The sequence below is a fragment of the Varroa jacobsoni genome, unplaced genomic scaffold, assembly GCF_002532875.2.
Source record: "Varroa jacobsoni isolate VJ856 unplaced genomic scaffold, vjacob_1.0 scaffold_715, whole genome shotgun sequence".
NCBI lineage: Eukaryota > Metazoa > Arthropoda > Arachnida > Mesostigmata > Varroidae > Varroa > Varroa jacobsoni.
In genome coordinates this window covers 108,661-123,229 of record NW_019213617.1, presented here as the reverse complement: position 1 = coordinate 123,229, position 14,569 = coordinate 108,661, and the positions used below count along the sequence as shown (strand labels likewise).

Genomic DNA, 14,569 nt, shown 5'->3' with positions numbered 1-14,569 from the left:
TCAGACGTTTAACTAGTTCACCACGTATGAGTCAGACACAGAGAGCTAATGTCATGAAATCATTGTTGTGCTGACAGACATTTTCGGGTCAGAGAGCCTTTGTAAATGCTGATTAGGAGCGACAACTAAAAAGATTTAACACGTTTCGTCTAGACATAAGTTAAACATGTCCCGAAAAAAACTTCATGCATAGAGGTGGTAGGGACAAAGTTGTTAATTTTGTTAAAGTGGTTGAATTATGTTCCATTATTTTTAATAGAACCATATTATGATCTCTACACTGAAAGGCCAAGCCATATGTGTTGAGTTACGGTTGCACGTTATTTTCATACATATCTAATTTCGATTATATTATATGATATTTTTTCTACCCATTTCTCAAGGAGAAGGTATCGTTCCAAGCTCGACTTCAGTTCTAAATCTTCCATCTATTGCATTGAGCCCATTAAGCCATGGTTGATGTCAGATTACCATAGGAGATAGTTATTACATAACCGAATTCGGGCCTCGTCCAGGACGTGCAAAGGATGTCCGTTTGAGCATTTCTTTGGCGTGCTAAACCTCGATACTTCGTTGATAGCGACCAAGGCAACTGTGAAGCGGTGAATGCGGCATAAACCCGTCTGTCTAAAGTATAACTGATTGACTAATTGCTAGATAGACTAACTGGGATGGGTGCAGCGGCGGCATCGACGGGAGAGTTCTGATAATTAGGAAATTAAGTCCGCGGAATTTAAGCTAACTGAGCATCACACTTCGGACAACATTTTATTATGAAAGAATCCTGTTTGAATACCGAAGCCACCAACATGTTGAATCAGAACCCCTGTCGACTGCATCGGAAGATTAAACAACACGAACACGTAGACGTTCGAATACTTGCTTCCGATGTCTTCTGACAAAACGAACGTCTCCGTCGACAAAAAGTACTTACGAGCAGCTAGCGCACCTCATATTATATGGTATTGCACAATTTATCGGTTAACGACTTACCGCCGACTATTATTTGTCCAGTTCGGTAGGGATACTAGAATACTTAACGTTTATAATACCAGGCTTTTATTATAAATCAATTTACTGGTCTAGGGTGACGAGCTGAAAGTTGTACCGAAAAAATGCTCGCCGTACACATCGGTACGCTTTTACATCTAGTTCTACAGCTGACTGTCAATTGCCATATCAGTAACCTGTTCTACACTGTTCAAACTTACTACACGCACAAAAACGTCATTTATGTCAAACATAAATATGGGTCCGGTCTACGATCTGAAGGCATAAATAGTTGTAGAATTTCTATAATTATTCTCGACGTGCGAAAGCAACTAACTAGCAATGCAAGCAGATTTTTTTCCTTTCACATACTGTATATTTCTCTACGAGAAAATATAATTACTAGTAACGAAAAAGAACGAGTAGGTAATAGCGGACGCCCTATAGATAGCTGTGTTGATGAGGAGACTAACTTGTATCGTATTCTACAATTGCGGTTTATTCATAGGGGTATAATAACCCTAAGACAACAGCCATCGTACCTTTCGCATACGTACGCGTATAAAAGCAAGGATTGCTGAAACGGTGACGCTGACCAACCGTACAATATATTAGAGCTTGTTAGAACTGAAAATTAGCCGTTATTATAATTGGCAAACAACGTTTCGACCATAAACAGCTATAGCGCAATAAGCTATATTATGTTAATGCTTTTTTCAATCGACGCTTTTTTGCTGCCAATGTTTCCGCCCATGCTGTTCCGGTAGCATAGGCTACAATATGTAGAACGAAAATGTTTATGACAAAAAAATATCGAATGTATTCGTACGGTTCCTTCCCTATTTCAACTGTTCTACGTTTACTTAAATACGATATCAACAGGGTGGATTCTTTCATCTTTTTTTTGGCACACGTTTAGCTCCAGCCGTTATGATGCCAGTAAAAATCTTCCCTTTAAATTTGTTTACCGGCCGTGGATTGTCGTAGAGCAAGAGGAGCCCACCTTATTAATATTATATTTAAGTAAAAGCTTAATGTAAACAATGTGTCACAGAGAAAATTTATATGAGTAAATTTAGCCACTTTTTGCTTTGAAATTGCTTTCGACCAGACGATCGTTCCTGCAAATAGCAGATACGTATTGAACATAGCATGACAATAAAATTATTCATGGTACCCCAGTTAACAGTTGTGGCTCGGCAGAGTTAGATATTGAGTAGAAGATATTGCAGACAACATTATTTGAGCGTGTTAAACTCGTTGATTTTTTTTTAGCTAATTTAGTGAATTGAAAAGTAGAACTTTATTCGTGGCGCTCTAGTTCTTATTGAATGACTCTGCTTTTTTAATGTTTATTTTTCTCTAATCTTCATTATGATCATGTGTCTCCAGATTCTACAAGCCGGAAACGATAGATGAGCCAATGTTGATTCTTTACGTTGGAGTGGCAGGTCTTGTAGTGAACATCATCGGACTTTTTCTCTTTCACGGTACGTTATTTACGTGTATTCCCTAATTGCTAACAATTTTGGCTATGAATAATCAGGGTACTGCTATGCGCATTTACTGCTCTCACACTGGCTGAAGACTGATCCTTTCATTAGCAAAAAAATTAGCACACATCGAAGCGGTAGACCTCTCCAGTGGTTTTGCGGCTCCGTGTTAAAGCTCACACTCATTTATATACTCAGTATATATAATCATACTTAGATTTTAGTGCGTTGTAGATGTACAGCGTAACTATTTAACGTGGTCATGCTATGTAGCTGCTTGTGTATGCTACGTTATGTATTTTCACCGAGGCCGAATAGGAGATTTTCACATATAGGTCTATCCACAACGCATACGTACGACTCGCATGTAATTTTCAACTTTTTATTCAAGAAAAAAAATCAATGTCGAAGAGTGATTCATGCCTCAAAAAGAACGTCAAAACATGCGTCCAAACGTTCTGACAGCCCTTTTTTATATCTAAGCTTTGCTTTATTGCAAAGGTCAGCTAAGCAACTCAGTTAAAAAATAATAAATACTAACGCTTCTATACAGATAGGTTTATCGTAATTGCTGAATCGCGTAGCCCGTAGACGTTTGTAAGATTTGTCCAGTCTTTACGTGACCATCATGATGGCCTTTGCTTGTTTGGGTGACAGGAGTAAGACTTATAGAATGAGAACGGAACGTAAGTCTTTTTCTAGCAGTATTATAAATAGGACTCAACCAGCCATGTTAACTTAACCAGTATACAGTAGACATGAATGATCTATGAGTGATAAAAGGAGGAGTGATATCATACATTTGATTATACTTATTGTTCTATCCATTGCAGAGCATGGCCACTCTCACAGTGGCCATGGTGGGCACAGTCACGCCCATGGAGATCACGCCGGTGGGCCAAAGGGAAGTCCGTCGTCGTCGAATGGTGCCTCACCTCACGATACTCCTCCACTTAAACAAAAACGGGCTAGTGGCCATATGTCACATCATAGGTAAGAGAGTTCACCAATTATTCGGTGAATTTGGAAGACATTCAGACGACACATTTATTGCATTGAACATACTAATCTATTTTAAAGGTGACTGCCTCATTATGGCTCCAAACACCTTAGCAGGTGCTACTAGATATTGAAAAACTGTTGTAGTAGAGGGTTTCAGGAGCCCTCCGAAGCTTTGAACAGCCCAAAGCGACAGTGCGGCGGACCTCTTCGAAGTCAGGCTATGACTACTAGCTAGGTTGTCTAGTTATCATAATAGACTATCCTACCCCCTGCCACGTCAATTAACGAGCACCTAGTCTCGTGGGTTAGCGTTAAGGACAACTGGCCTGAGCACGTTCATGTAAACTGCGGTATCCTCTAAAAGAAACATGCCCGATGTCGATGCCAGTGGGTTTTCCATAATGTATGAGATGGTTAACTCCTTTTTGATTTGAGTGACCTTTTAGAGTGTAAGGTTCGATTTGAATTGCCAATTGTGAAATACAGAAAAATGAAGTCAATGGACAGTGCCCAGATTATAGATAAACGCTTCAGGTTAACTACTGCCCATGCTCAGCCTATTCTAGGTCATCTCGTGGTGACTTAGGGCTTGATCATATCGAATGCCGTCTCATAGGACAATTTTGTTCAAGATTTGTGACATGTTTATGAAAATGCGTCGAAGACCAAATTGCTAGTCAGGAATATGACGCAAGCCGCCCCAACCAGCACTGTGCAGATGCTAAAAAATGTCAGATTGCGCAAAGGTACGGCTTCACTACACGTTTTGTGGCAAAAGAGACAAATAAAAGCTCCCAAATTAACATAATAGGGTAAACCAAAGAGTCTACTTTTAACATAAACAATTTGAATAAAGCAGACAGATTTGATATTCGAGGAAGAAATCCTAACCACCAAATTGTTCCTATTAACATCACCCCTTTCCTCCCATTAAAAGGGTATTTTTTTTTGTTTGCATATATTTTCATCACAGTTAGGGCGCATCGGATAGTTACGATGAAAACGGCGGAACACACATTTTTAAGTAGGCGATGTGTTCATTATGTATTTAGTTTAGGTAAATGGGTGTTCTCATTAGTCATGCATAAAGACGCGCAAGATAACATTTGCAGGGATCATATGAGCATACCATCGATCGACGATGGCCTCAAGCAGCATCACAATAATAGACTTCAATACGACGATGACGAGGATCGCAGTAGTGAGGTTGGTACTAAAGCTGCTGTCAAGCGAATGTTTTGGTTTTGATATGCTTAGGTTCAAGTACAGAAAATAATTTATCGGGAAGATCATTACAAAGGGCGAAAATTACAAAGGGCAACATGTTCTCCAGCTTGTGCAGATGTTTCTTCATTCACTGTTTGTTATAGCGTTGAAAGCTGTGCATTGGATTCGCGGATAATTATGGCAACCGATTTCGTCTTTCTAGGTTAGGTTAGGTACATATTTCATTATACCTAGAAGCGAATTCTGTGGATAAGTAGTTTGTTAGCGTTGCTATAGTAAAGGTCATCACGTTCTAAATGAAGCTCTATGGTAGGGTTATGGTGAGTGAACATATGGGACACAAGAACTTCCTTACTTACTGCGCTTTTCGCATAATACATTGTCTAACATTGCTTAGTATCAAGTTGTTTCATCTGAAGTACTTGCACGTTCATCGAATACAGCCCTATCTTACCAGATTTTAGTAATATATCGCTGCCAGTATAATCTACTAACTCAGTGCGGGATTCTAATACATTTAGTAAATAAATCTTTTCGATATGCGGTCGTTTGGCATATATATCTGTACACAGAGCACTCTGTACATGTGTTGGCTTCTCTGCTCTTTTGAAGCCAGTCTGAGGCATTGAATTAGAGGCCATTGGCAGGTCTTAACATTGATTTTCAGCCGTTTTACTTAGTGATAATGTACATACTACACACTTTGCGGCCACGTCTAGTTACACGTACTTCAATAACGTTTGAACCCCTCGCGCTATCATGACGAGATTCGTAACGAATAGAATCAAACGCCAATCCTGAAAATTCCCAGTGTATGTCCTAACGATACACAGCCTCTGCGATGGTGATAATAATAATAGCACCTAAGTGGACGGAATTGATTGATCTAGTTACTGATTGAAGTGTCCAAATTATTTGAGCCTTTTCGATCTGTAAGCTCCTATAATCCCATGTTTTGTTACTGCTAACGTTTTTTGACTAATATTGGCTTTTTTTCTTTCTTTTTTTTTCTTTTGTCTTTTCGTTCTGTTTTTGAATTAATTTCTAGGACAGTGAGGTGAGTTCGCTTTTCCAAACTACTTTTTTGTTGTCCAGTGTTCATAAATCCGTTAGCATGATCAGCCATTAGCCATCTAAAAGGAATTCGTTTCGCCTGCTTGATTGCTTGGAGGAAAAACGAGAATTTTTATGAGTGTGTGAGTGGAGAAACACGCGAAGGTGGCCCTGTTAGATAGGCGCTAGAAGACATACTACCCACAGTAAGAAACACTTCTACCTTCGAGCATTTCTAGCTCATTCAGACACTTACCAACGCAAGTCCTCTTTAGTCAAAAGACGTTAGATAATCTCCACTGACGGCCGTAGTTTGTACACTCTGGAAAAATCAGCAGAAATTTGACAGGGTTAAATAATGATAGTATTAATAATAGTTTGAGACAACAGGTTCAGAATGTTGGAAATATTATAAAAATGATAATAACGTTATGTGATATTAACAAAACTTGCTTCCATGTCGTTGTTTTCCATCCGCGTGGCGCTACAATATAGCAATGTTGCTATCGACAAAGTAACGTACAAAATGAGATTTTTTCTAATTGATTTACAAAAGTGTGTATATTGATTGATGAATCAATACGATTCGCATTTAAGTCATCTAGACCGTTCCTTTTGGCTTTACTTTTTTGTTTTTGTTTTTTGTCTACTGTTATTGCTGGCTATAGTCAACTGTGCGAGACGTATTTTTGCCTCCCTTTATTATTGCTTTATTAAGAAGCTGGACGGACACTCATATCAATCCTAGAATGAGCAGCCGTATTTCTATTCCACGTCACGCATCATATATCTAAACAACGCATAGACGAGAAGTAGTACGCCTTTACGACTGTGCGAGTTGTAAGTGTTTTATTTAATAGGATATTCAATATCTGTTGCGATTAAAATCGTGCTTCTTTTCGTGCGTCCGTCGGACCAATGTTCACCGTGCCGCAATATATATATATATATATATATATATATATATATGTGTGTGCGGAAAAGCTAGAAAACATATTATGTATTCTGCGTTGGTGCAAGTTAGGCACAGAAACAAGTTGTAAGTCCAATGCTACAAACTAGTCACTCCTTAAATTTTTACCTGTATTGCCGCCACTGGTGCTGCTGCTGCTGCTGCTGCTTTTCAGCATACGTTTGCTTGTATCTTCCTATCGGTGGAAGCGGCGTATAGATCATGGTAATGCCGTGCATGCTTATACAGTTTTTGTACCGATTATGTATAATTATAGCCGATTTCCTTATAATCGTTAACTGTAGAAGTAACAACAGCAACCGCAGAAAGAATTCTGTTGTGATGGGTAGAACAAAGTCTTAAACGCCTACAAGACCAACAAGAACGTCTGATTGCTTTGTTACTATCGGCATGATATTACAACGATAACCACGTTTACGCAGACGACCGTTGAACCTAAATTGATAGCCATCCAGCATGACGATTACTCACAAAAGGAGAATGTGCCTCAATGCACGTAGGACAAGGGTAGCTCCTTCCAGTGGCTGCCTGTTCCCTAACGTACGTAAATGAAATGTTTGTTGCGAACCGAAGTCAGGATCCCCGCCTTCTGTCAATTTTTATCCCGCTTCAAAACCCCATGCTGAAGGACACAAGGACCGCTGAAGTTTTCTACTACAGCAACTGCTACATACCTCTAAATAGATTCATACTATAGTAGCAATTCAAATACTTCGATATTCTTTTCTGAGCTGTCTCTAGCCGGTACATAAAGCACAATCTTCGTGGCTACACCTAAGTTTTAGGGGCTTTTATTTATTACGCTAGTTTTTGCTCCGAATATATAAACTTACGCGCACGTACTACAGAGCGGGCATGCACCCGTGAACAGCAGCTAAAAAGCTATTGATGGCAGTTAGAATATATACTACTCTTTGAGTCTGCTTGAACATCGTTCTGATTTGGCGATCCTCAAAAGTGCAATTCAGTTAAATAATTCCTTTAATGTTAAAAACGACAATGAGGCAACTATTTTACTGATTTATTTATTGTCAGTTTTCACTAATGTGTACACTACCGTTCAGAGCTAGGTCGAAAGAGGCTAAAGTAAAGGTAAAATAAAGAAATGCTTTATTAAAGGAAAACGACAGGGGCAATCCACCTAAATATGCAGCTTCCGGCTAACGACTTAAACAGAAACGGTTCCGAGTACGTTAAATCAATAGAACCGATGATCCCATTAGTAACGTCCATTACGTCGTTTTAATTTGATTAGTTTTGTGAAGCTTTTCTGCTTTATTATGAAGAATATGTAGCCTCTTGTGGGCATCGCTTTTTCGCAGAACGCTAGTACTTTGACCGTTATTGAATGTCGTGTCAACTTGACGCGAGTTCAAAAGAGCTAAGTTGTAGGTAGTTGAAAAACAATAGAGCTTATTACAGTACGGTAATTCAGCATAATAATAACAACAGTAACATTTATATTGCCTGAATGGATTTGTGGAATAGTGATTCTTTTGAATAACCTTTTTTGTGTTTCTTGTTGTTTGTTTATGTTCAGGATAGTGAGGTGAGTGCCTAGAGTATTTTGCTTGTTTTTATTTGTTGGCTTGTAGAATTATGTAAAGACGCTTGTTATACCAGCACGATGACAGCAGCATGATGGTCTCTCATAACTGATTTTTTGGAATACGCTTCTTCAATTCTGTCATCAAAAGCAAGAAGGTTATGTAGCTTCTATTTAGAAACATTACATTTTCAAAAGCCTTCGCCTCATTCATTTATTGTTTGCCTGTACGTTAATTCATGTCAATGTTGCGACAAGCCCAGGACACGTTAACGTATACATATATATATATCCTACTCATATGTAATGGAGATACGTGCCAAAAGGAAAGTATCGATTGAGTATAGGGAGAAACGGGGCCTGAAAGTCGACTTTAACTTTACTTAAGGTATCTTTTTTACGTTTATCTTGGCTCTCTTCAACTTTCTTCGTCACCTGGGACCCTTTTAAACGCAATGAAACCTGGACGCATTGTTGATCTATCCGTAGACTAAAGCTGTTAAGCAACTGAAACATCCTGTAGCCGCGGGCTATTTGAATATTCGTGGGGTATATCTGCATATCCTAGCGGACGCGCTCGGTTCCGTTGTCGTGATTGTGTCGGCGCTTATTATTTGGCTCACCGATTGGGAGTATCGGTACGTATTATTGCGCAATAGACGTTTAAACGACGAATTCGACCATTATTGATGGTAAAAGACACTATAGGCATTGCACAAAGTATGCAATCGAATTGTAGAATACCTTTGTTCACCGCTTTTTCCAATTCTTACCGAGAAAGATCAAAAAGGCAAACATTTATATAGATATGTATGTGTGTGTTGAGTAATCGAACACATCTAGTGGTTTATAATATCTACAAAGCGATATATGCAAAGCAAAAATATATACACCATTTTGATAAAATAACATTTCTATGTGTTTCGAGGATGCGGCAGACGACTGCGGGGGTCGTGGGGTCTATCCCCATGATTTTCTATTTACTCCATATACGATATCTGCCTTGTTCCATGATTGATATAAAGCTTTCAAATCAGAAGCGTCATCTTTTGTAGTAAGCGCAACCGATTTATTTGTGTTCCCGTTTGTACATTACAGATATTTTGTAGATCCGGCATTGTCATTGGTGATGGTGTGTTTAATAATGAAATCGACAATGCCACTGCTTGTTGATTCAGCGCTCATCCTACTTCAGACGGTACCGACGCATATACAAATTGATTCATTACAGGTAAGATAATCGTATCTACTAGCCAGACGAAACTTCGTTATGATAACGCTAAATGTTCGAAGGTGGACTGATGCGCCCGAATTCTTGCGCAGAGCCTGAAGCTGGCAATCCTTTAAACGTAGAAGGATCTAGTACACCGAAATGATTATGTCCAAGCATCACTCTTGGCCAGTCGGGTTCTCTTACATCTACTACGAAGGGCTCGTTTACCTCACTAACTATAGATTGCAAGCACAGCACTTCTACATGCCTTTGATAAACTATTCTGAAGGAGACAGATAAAGCCCAAGTAGCTGGGAAGGACTTAAACAAAAGAGCTTTCTTATATATATATATATAAGAAAGCCCTTTTGTTTATATATATAGCTCTGTAGAATATATATAAATAGAAACGAGATATATGTGTATTTTTTTCCAGTTTCAAGAATAGTTGCACGGCTCTTAATCAAGATATTGTCAAATAGTGTTCGACTTCGAAGAGCGGCATTATTAAACACTGATATCGTACATGTTAGTAAACATTTTCAAGCTGCTGACAAACGATTTGTAGGCCTTAGTATTTTGTGGTATTGCTTCTCTCAGCTATAACTGCCGCCACTCTTCCGGACGTAGTTCTGATACACTTTGTCGCTATGTCAGCTACGAATTGACCTGCTTGCCCCACGTTAGTGATTTTTCCATGAAAATCTGGGGTATTTGTTATTTCCGGTCCATCCCAGACCGGTCGGTTTTGTGGTTTACGGTGAGTACCACAGCAGCACCGATAACGTCATTGGGGACGAATAACCTAGAGGTGCTCCGTAACAAAGCGCCCCATCGTACATAAAAACGTAATCACCGTCAGAGAATCATTCCTTGTCCTCACGCAACGTCTTGCTCTCTATAATCTCAGCATATTCTTGGTGCTCAAATGTATTTATCTGTGCTATGTGCGAAGTGTATCACCCCAGTGTCCTTTGTCAGCTATCATAGAGCACGCCATATCTTTTCATGGATGTTTGATTTCCGGTACGACGCAGTTTTCGGAATATCGTTAGCCGACATGTCTGAAGGGGCGATGGAAATTTTTTCGAGGATTTCAGTGTAAGATTCGCCCGAGCAATGGGGCTTCTCCCAGTTGTCAACAGTTGAAATTTTGACACGATTTTCCCAATGAAGGATCGAAGGGCTTGCTTTATACAAACATTCAGCTGCGATTTCTTGGTCAGCTTACTGCTTCCCTACCCATTCTCCTCGAGTTGGTGACGTAGGGTCACTGTTTTGACGAAGTAACCTGCAGTCAGTATTTTCTGCTCCCTAGTGACATCTGATTTTCTTTCCACTTGAACGTTTTACGCCTAAAAACACGCAAAATCATTGGAAGAGTACTCGAACCAATCAAGCTCATCTGAGTACTGTTACTCAATTGTTCAACGTTGACAACGGGCATATTAGATGGTAAGGTAGGACGCGTCGGTTGTCAGCAATCACATCGTCTAAAAACATTTCCCAATGCCTTTATTGACATGCAAATGGCAGTGTAATATAGAATAACACCGCTTTGATATGCAAAATCCGGTTAAAAAGGTATCTTGGCCTAAAGTAGCGGGCTGAGTTTAGCTGAGCAGCGACTGTTTTTAATAGTCAAATACGTCTACTTCTGTGTCCGGTTAATTCCATTACTATCTGTAGAAAAAACTTCTGGCAGAAATCGACGGTGTGTTAGCAGTACATGAATTTCACGTATGGCAGCTTGCCGGCGAACGAATCATCGCGTCAGCACATATCCGCTGCAGAAGTCTTGCCGACTACATGCGTATCGCTGAAAAGGTTAAGGAGTTTTTCCACAATGAGGGCATTCATTCAACAACGATTCAGCCTGAATTTGTTGGCGCCGGAGAGTTATTTACAGACCCGAAAGACTGCTCACTGCAGTGCCCTCAAGATGAGGTAAGCAAAACAAACACGAAAATGAACAATAAACATAGGTACACATACGAAAGAAACTTTTAGCGGATTTCTCATTTCCATATTATATAGCAAGAGACCGCGCTACTGCTGTATCACCCGTAGAGGTATGATCCCCGATATATACAATAATCGAAATTACATTGTTTTTTTTACAGGTCAACAACTGCGTTCAACAACAATGCTGTCTTGTTCCTTCACAACCGAACGCGCGATCATCCCCGTCGCTTCCTCAAGTCCGAATTGTGCCCCGAGAAGAAGCATCCACGCAGACGAACATGTAACGCCTGCCGTGGAGTCGACGATAGCATCAGTTATTCAGCATAGGACCTAATAAATGCGAGGATGAGACGATGAAGGGAATAGAAGATATTGTAAGTTTTACACGGGTACTACAAGTTTTCTACGAGTACGAGTAATTACTGACGGGTGATCTCAGATTATCTACGATCAGACTAATCAAATAGCTTTAGTACAACTGAATAAACAAGAGTACGTGTGCTTTCTACGGAATATCAAATTAGACGAACGTTCATCGCTTATGCTCTCATTGTATCGCTATGTCTTTTCGCTTTTCGAACGAACGCTGTTCGTTCGTAGCGCTACGCGTAGAAAGCCAAAGCAATAGGGCATTTGGCTAGGAAGTTTTTGCCTAAAGGCTTATAGGCCCTCGTTGGCGCGCCGCTCTACCCATTGGTACAACCACGATCTTACTATTCTATTACTGCGTTCTTCTATTGCAGTGAGAGAAATTTTCGACTGTAGCAGAGAATCGCCCAGTAGGTGGATTTTCTGTTCTAATAGCTTCTGGAAACGTTCACTAACTGTGATGGAAAACTAGTAATTATTGGAGCTGGCGATAAAAATAACGAAGATGATGCGACCATGCATCTTGAACGACGACCGAAAGCAACGTAGTGCATAAGTGTATATAAGCCGCTGTAGCACCCAGCACGGGCACGAAACAACTTTTTTGGTGAGAAAGGAAGGGAGGGAGGGAGGGAGGGAGGGAGGGCGGGCGAATAGTGAAGGGGCATTTGTTTATTCGTTGTTGATCCTTGACATCGTACACATGATTATATAGAGATATGCATATATCGAATGCCATACCCCGAAAACTACATGCATCAGCCTGCCCAAAAATATCAACTACATAAACCACTATAATTATCTCGATAATATACACACACTTTCAAACAGATTGTTGTGACAATGATTGCTAACTTTGTATAACTGGTAACGGACCACAGATCTATTCTAATCGAGTGTAACATCAAGAGCAAGGAGGCTTCCTCTCGCTGTTATTATCTTACAGTTATTTGCCGCTACTTATTCTTATAAATCTAAGAGACAAATAGGCATGACAGAAGCCAATTTCTCTAGTGTACTGTAATATTTATAAAAATAACGCAATGTACGCTAAACGATGCAGTTTAAATATAGTTGGTTTAGAATAAATAAGCAATACGTAAACACGAATCTTTGAACTAACAGCATGACATTAGTTTTCTGCTATTCTGATACACGAACAAAGCAAATGCTATTTCTAACCTAGCATAGGCTTTAGGAGGACATCGAGCGCCGCCGCTAGCCAATACATTCGAAGCAATTTCATCAGCTAAACCCTTTTTCACGCTTGTATCATTTGCCCAGCGCTCTTCAACGCCATCTATACCTTTTAGATAGGTAAACAACAGCTGCTTTTTGTGCACCCAATCTAGCTTAGATCAAGTTTTTCTTTTGCATAAAAATGCGACTACAGCGGCGTAACAATGCGACAAGAGACTATAATAGGTAAAGTGGGCATTTATCGTCTCGAGGCAATTCTTGTTTACGACTGCACTTTCACTCTGCCTAGTTCTTTTCAAATACCAAGATATAAAGAATAGAGCGTTTTTTTTTTATGAATGAGAGCTATATCTTAGGCCGCTGTAGCTTCAAGCGTTCTTTGCATTTGCTAAAAATGGGCCAAACGTAATCAATCGATAACTTCATTGGAGCGTTTTTGACGTTAAAGTGAATGTAGCAAGAAGGACCAAACTAGATTAAGTTAAAAGATAATTAAATTGTGTTGTGTCATTTTTACGTCAGCGTACGTAAAACCTCACCAAACCTATCGTAGGCATATGAAGGTTCTTAAAAGTAAACGAAAGATCAATGAATGAGCAATTTCTATGTGGGTGGTTTTTGTTTACGAAGACACAATACAACACGGTTTTTAAGTTCACAACACAGTACAATATTTTGTTTTACAGTTGGTATCATTAATGATTAGTATTCTTATAACCATCATTGTGAATTAGAGCATATATGAGAAAAGCAAGTACTCGAACGACTGCAAAGTCAAAAATAAAAAGTTGATGTTAAACGTTGCATAGACGAAACTTAATTGAAGAAAATTAAAACGGTCTATGGTTTTCAAAATCACGACCCATTTTTTCATACGCGTAAAATACGTCAGTAGCAAATCGATAAAAGCTGTACATTACGCAGATACTATATATAAAATGCATAGGAATTGGCTTCGCAGGATCAGCCCTCATTATAATAACTATACTAACGAATGAGATTGAATCAACACAGAAAAAACTGAGGATAAATACAACAACAGTATGTATCAGGACGCTACTTCGAGTGAGTCTAAGTCGAGGATTACCTAACGCTGCTCCATGGACATACTAACTGTGAACGTTTGTGTGGTAACGCCAAGGTAACATGGATAGGTGTAAATGTGATTCGAGAAAGGGCCAACGTTCAAAGGAGTATGTTAAAGGTTTAAGTGCAAACCTGCCTACTGAGTACTGATCGATTAGAACTTGATGATTATAACGAGCCTCTTCAAATCCAGTATTTGAACGCGTTTAAGTAGTGAATTAATGAACGAATACAGTTTCGAGAGTCAACAGAAACTAAACTGATAATTGTAAGAATGGAACTACAAGCTGGTTCCCGAGAAGAAAAAAGAACGACAAAGAAATTCAAGGAGTTAGATGATGAAACGTTTTCGACAAGAGATTCACGGCTGCTAAACGGTCAACGGCCGCAGGCGGCGCTAGTGGCTAGCTGGCTGAAGGCTTGTTGAAAGATTAATAAAGGAACAGGGCATA

General features: G+C 39.5%; 1 protein-coding gene across 2 annotated transcripts in view; it reads left to right on the top strand.

Annotated features, from left to right (window-relative positions):
- The window catches only part of LOC111262945 (proton-coupled zinc antiporter SLC30A1), a 63,081-nt gene extending 50,608 nt beyond the window's left edge, over nt 1-12,473 (top strand). For both annotated transcript variants that reach the window (XM_086969365.1, XM_086969366.1), the window contains 8 exons: nt 2,383-2,480; nt 3,317-3,476; nt 4,598-4,691; nt 8,774-8,922; nt 9,383-9,515; nt 11,187-11,444; nt 11,621-11,836; nt 12,206-12,473. In XM_086969365.1, the coding sequence (XP_086825491.1) occupies nt 2,383-2,480; nt 3,317-3,476; nt 4,598-4,691; nt 8,774-8,922; nt 9,383-9,515; nt 11,187-11,444; nt 11,621-11,746 (1,018 nt within the window). In that variant the 3' untranslated portion in view covers nt 11,747-11,836; nt 12,206-12,473. The remainder of the gene's footprint in view (nt 1-2,382; nt 2,481-3,316; nt 3,477-4,597; nt 4,692-8,773; nt 8,923-9,382; nt 9,516-11,186; nt 11,445-11,620; nt 11,837-12,205) is intronic.
- The last annotated feature ends 2,096 nt before the right edge of the window (nt 12,474-14,569 follow it).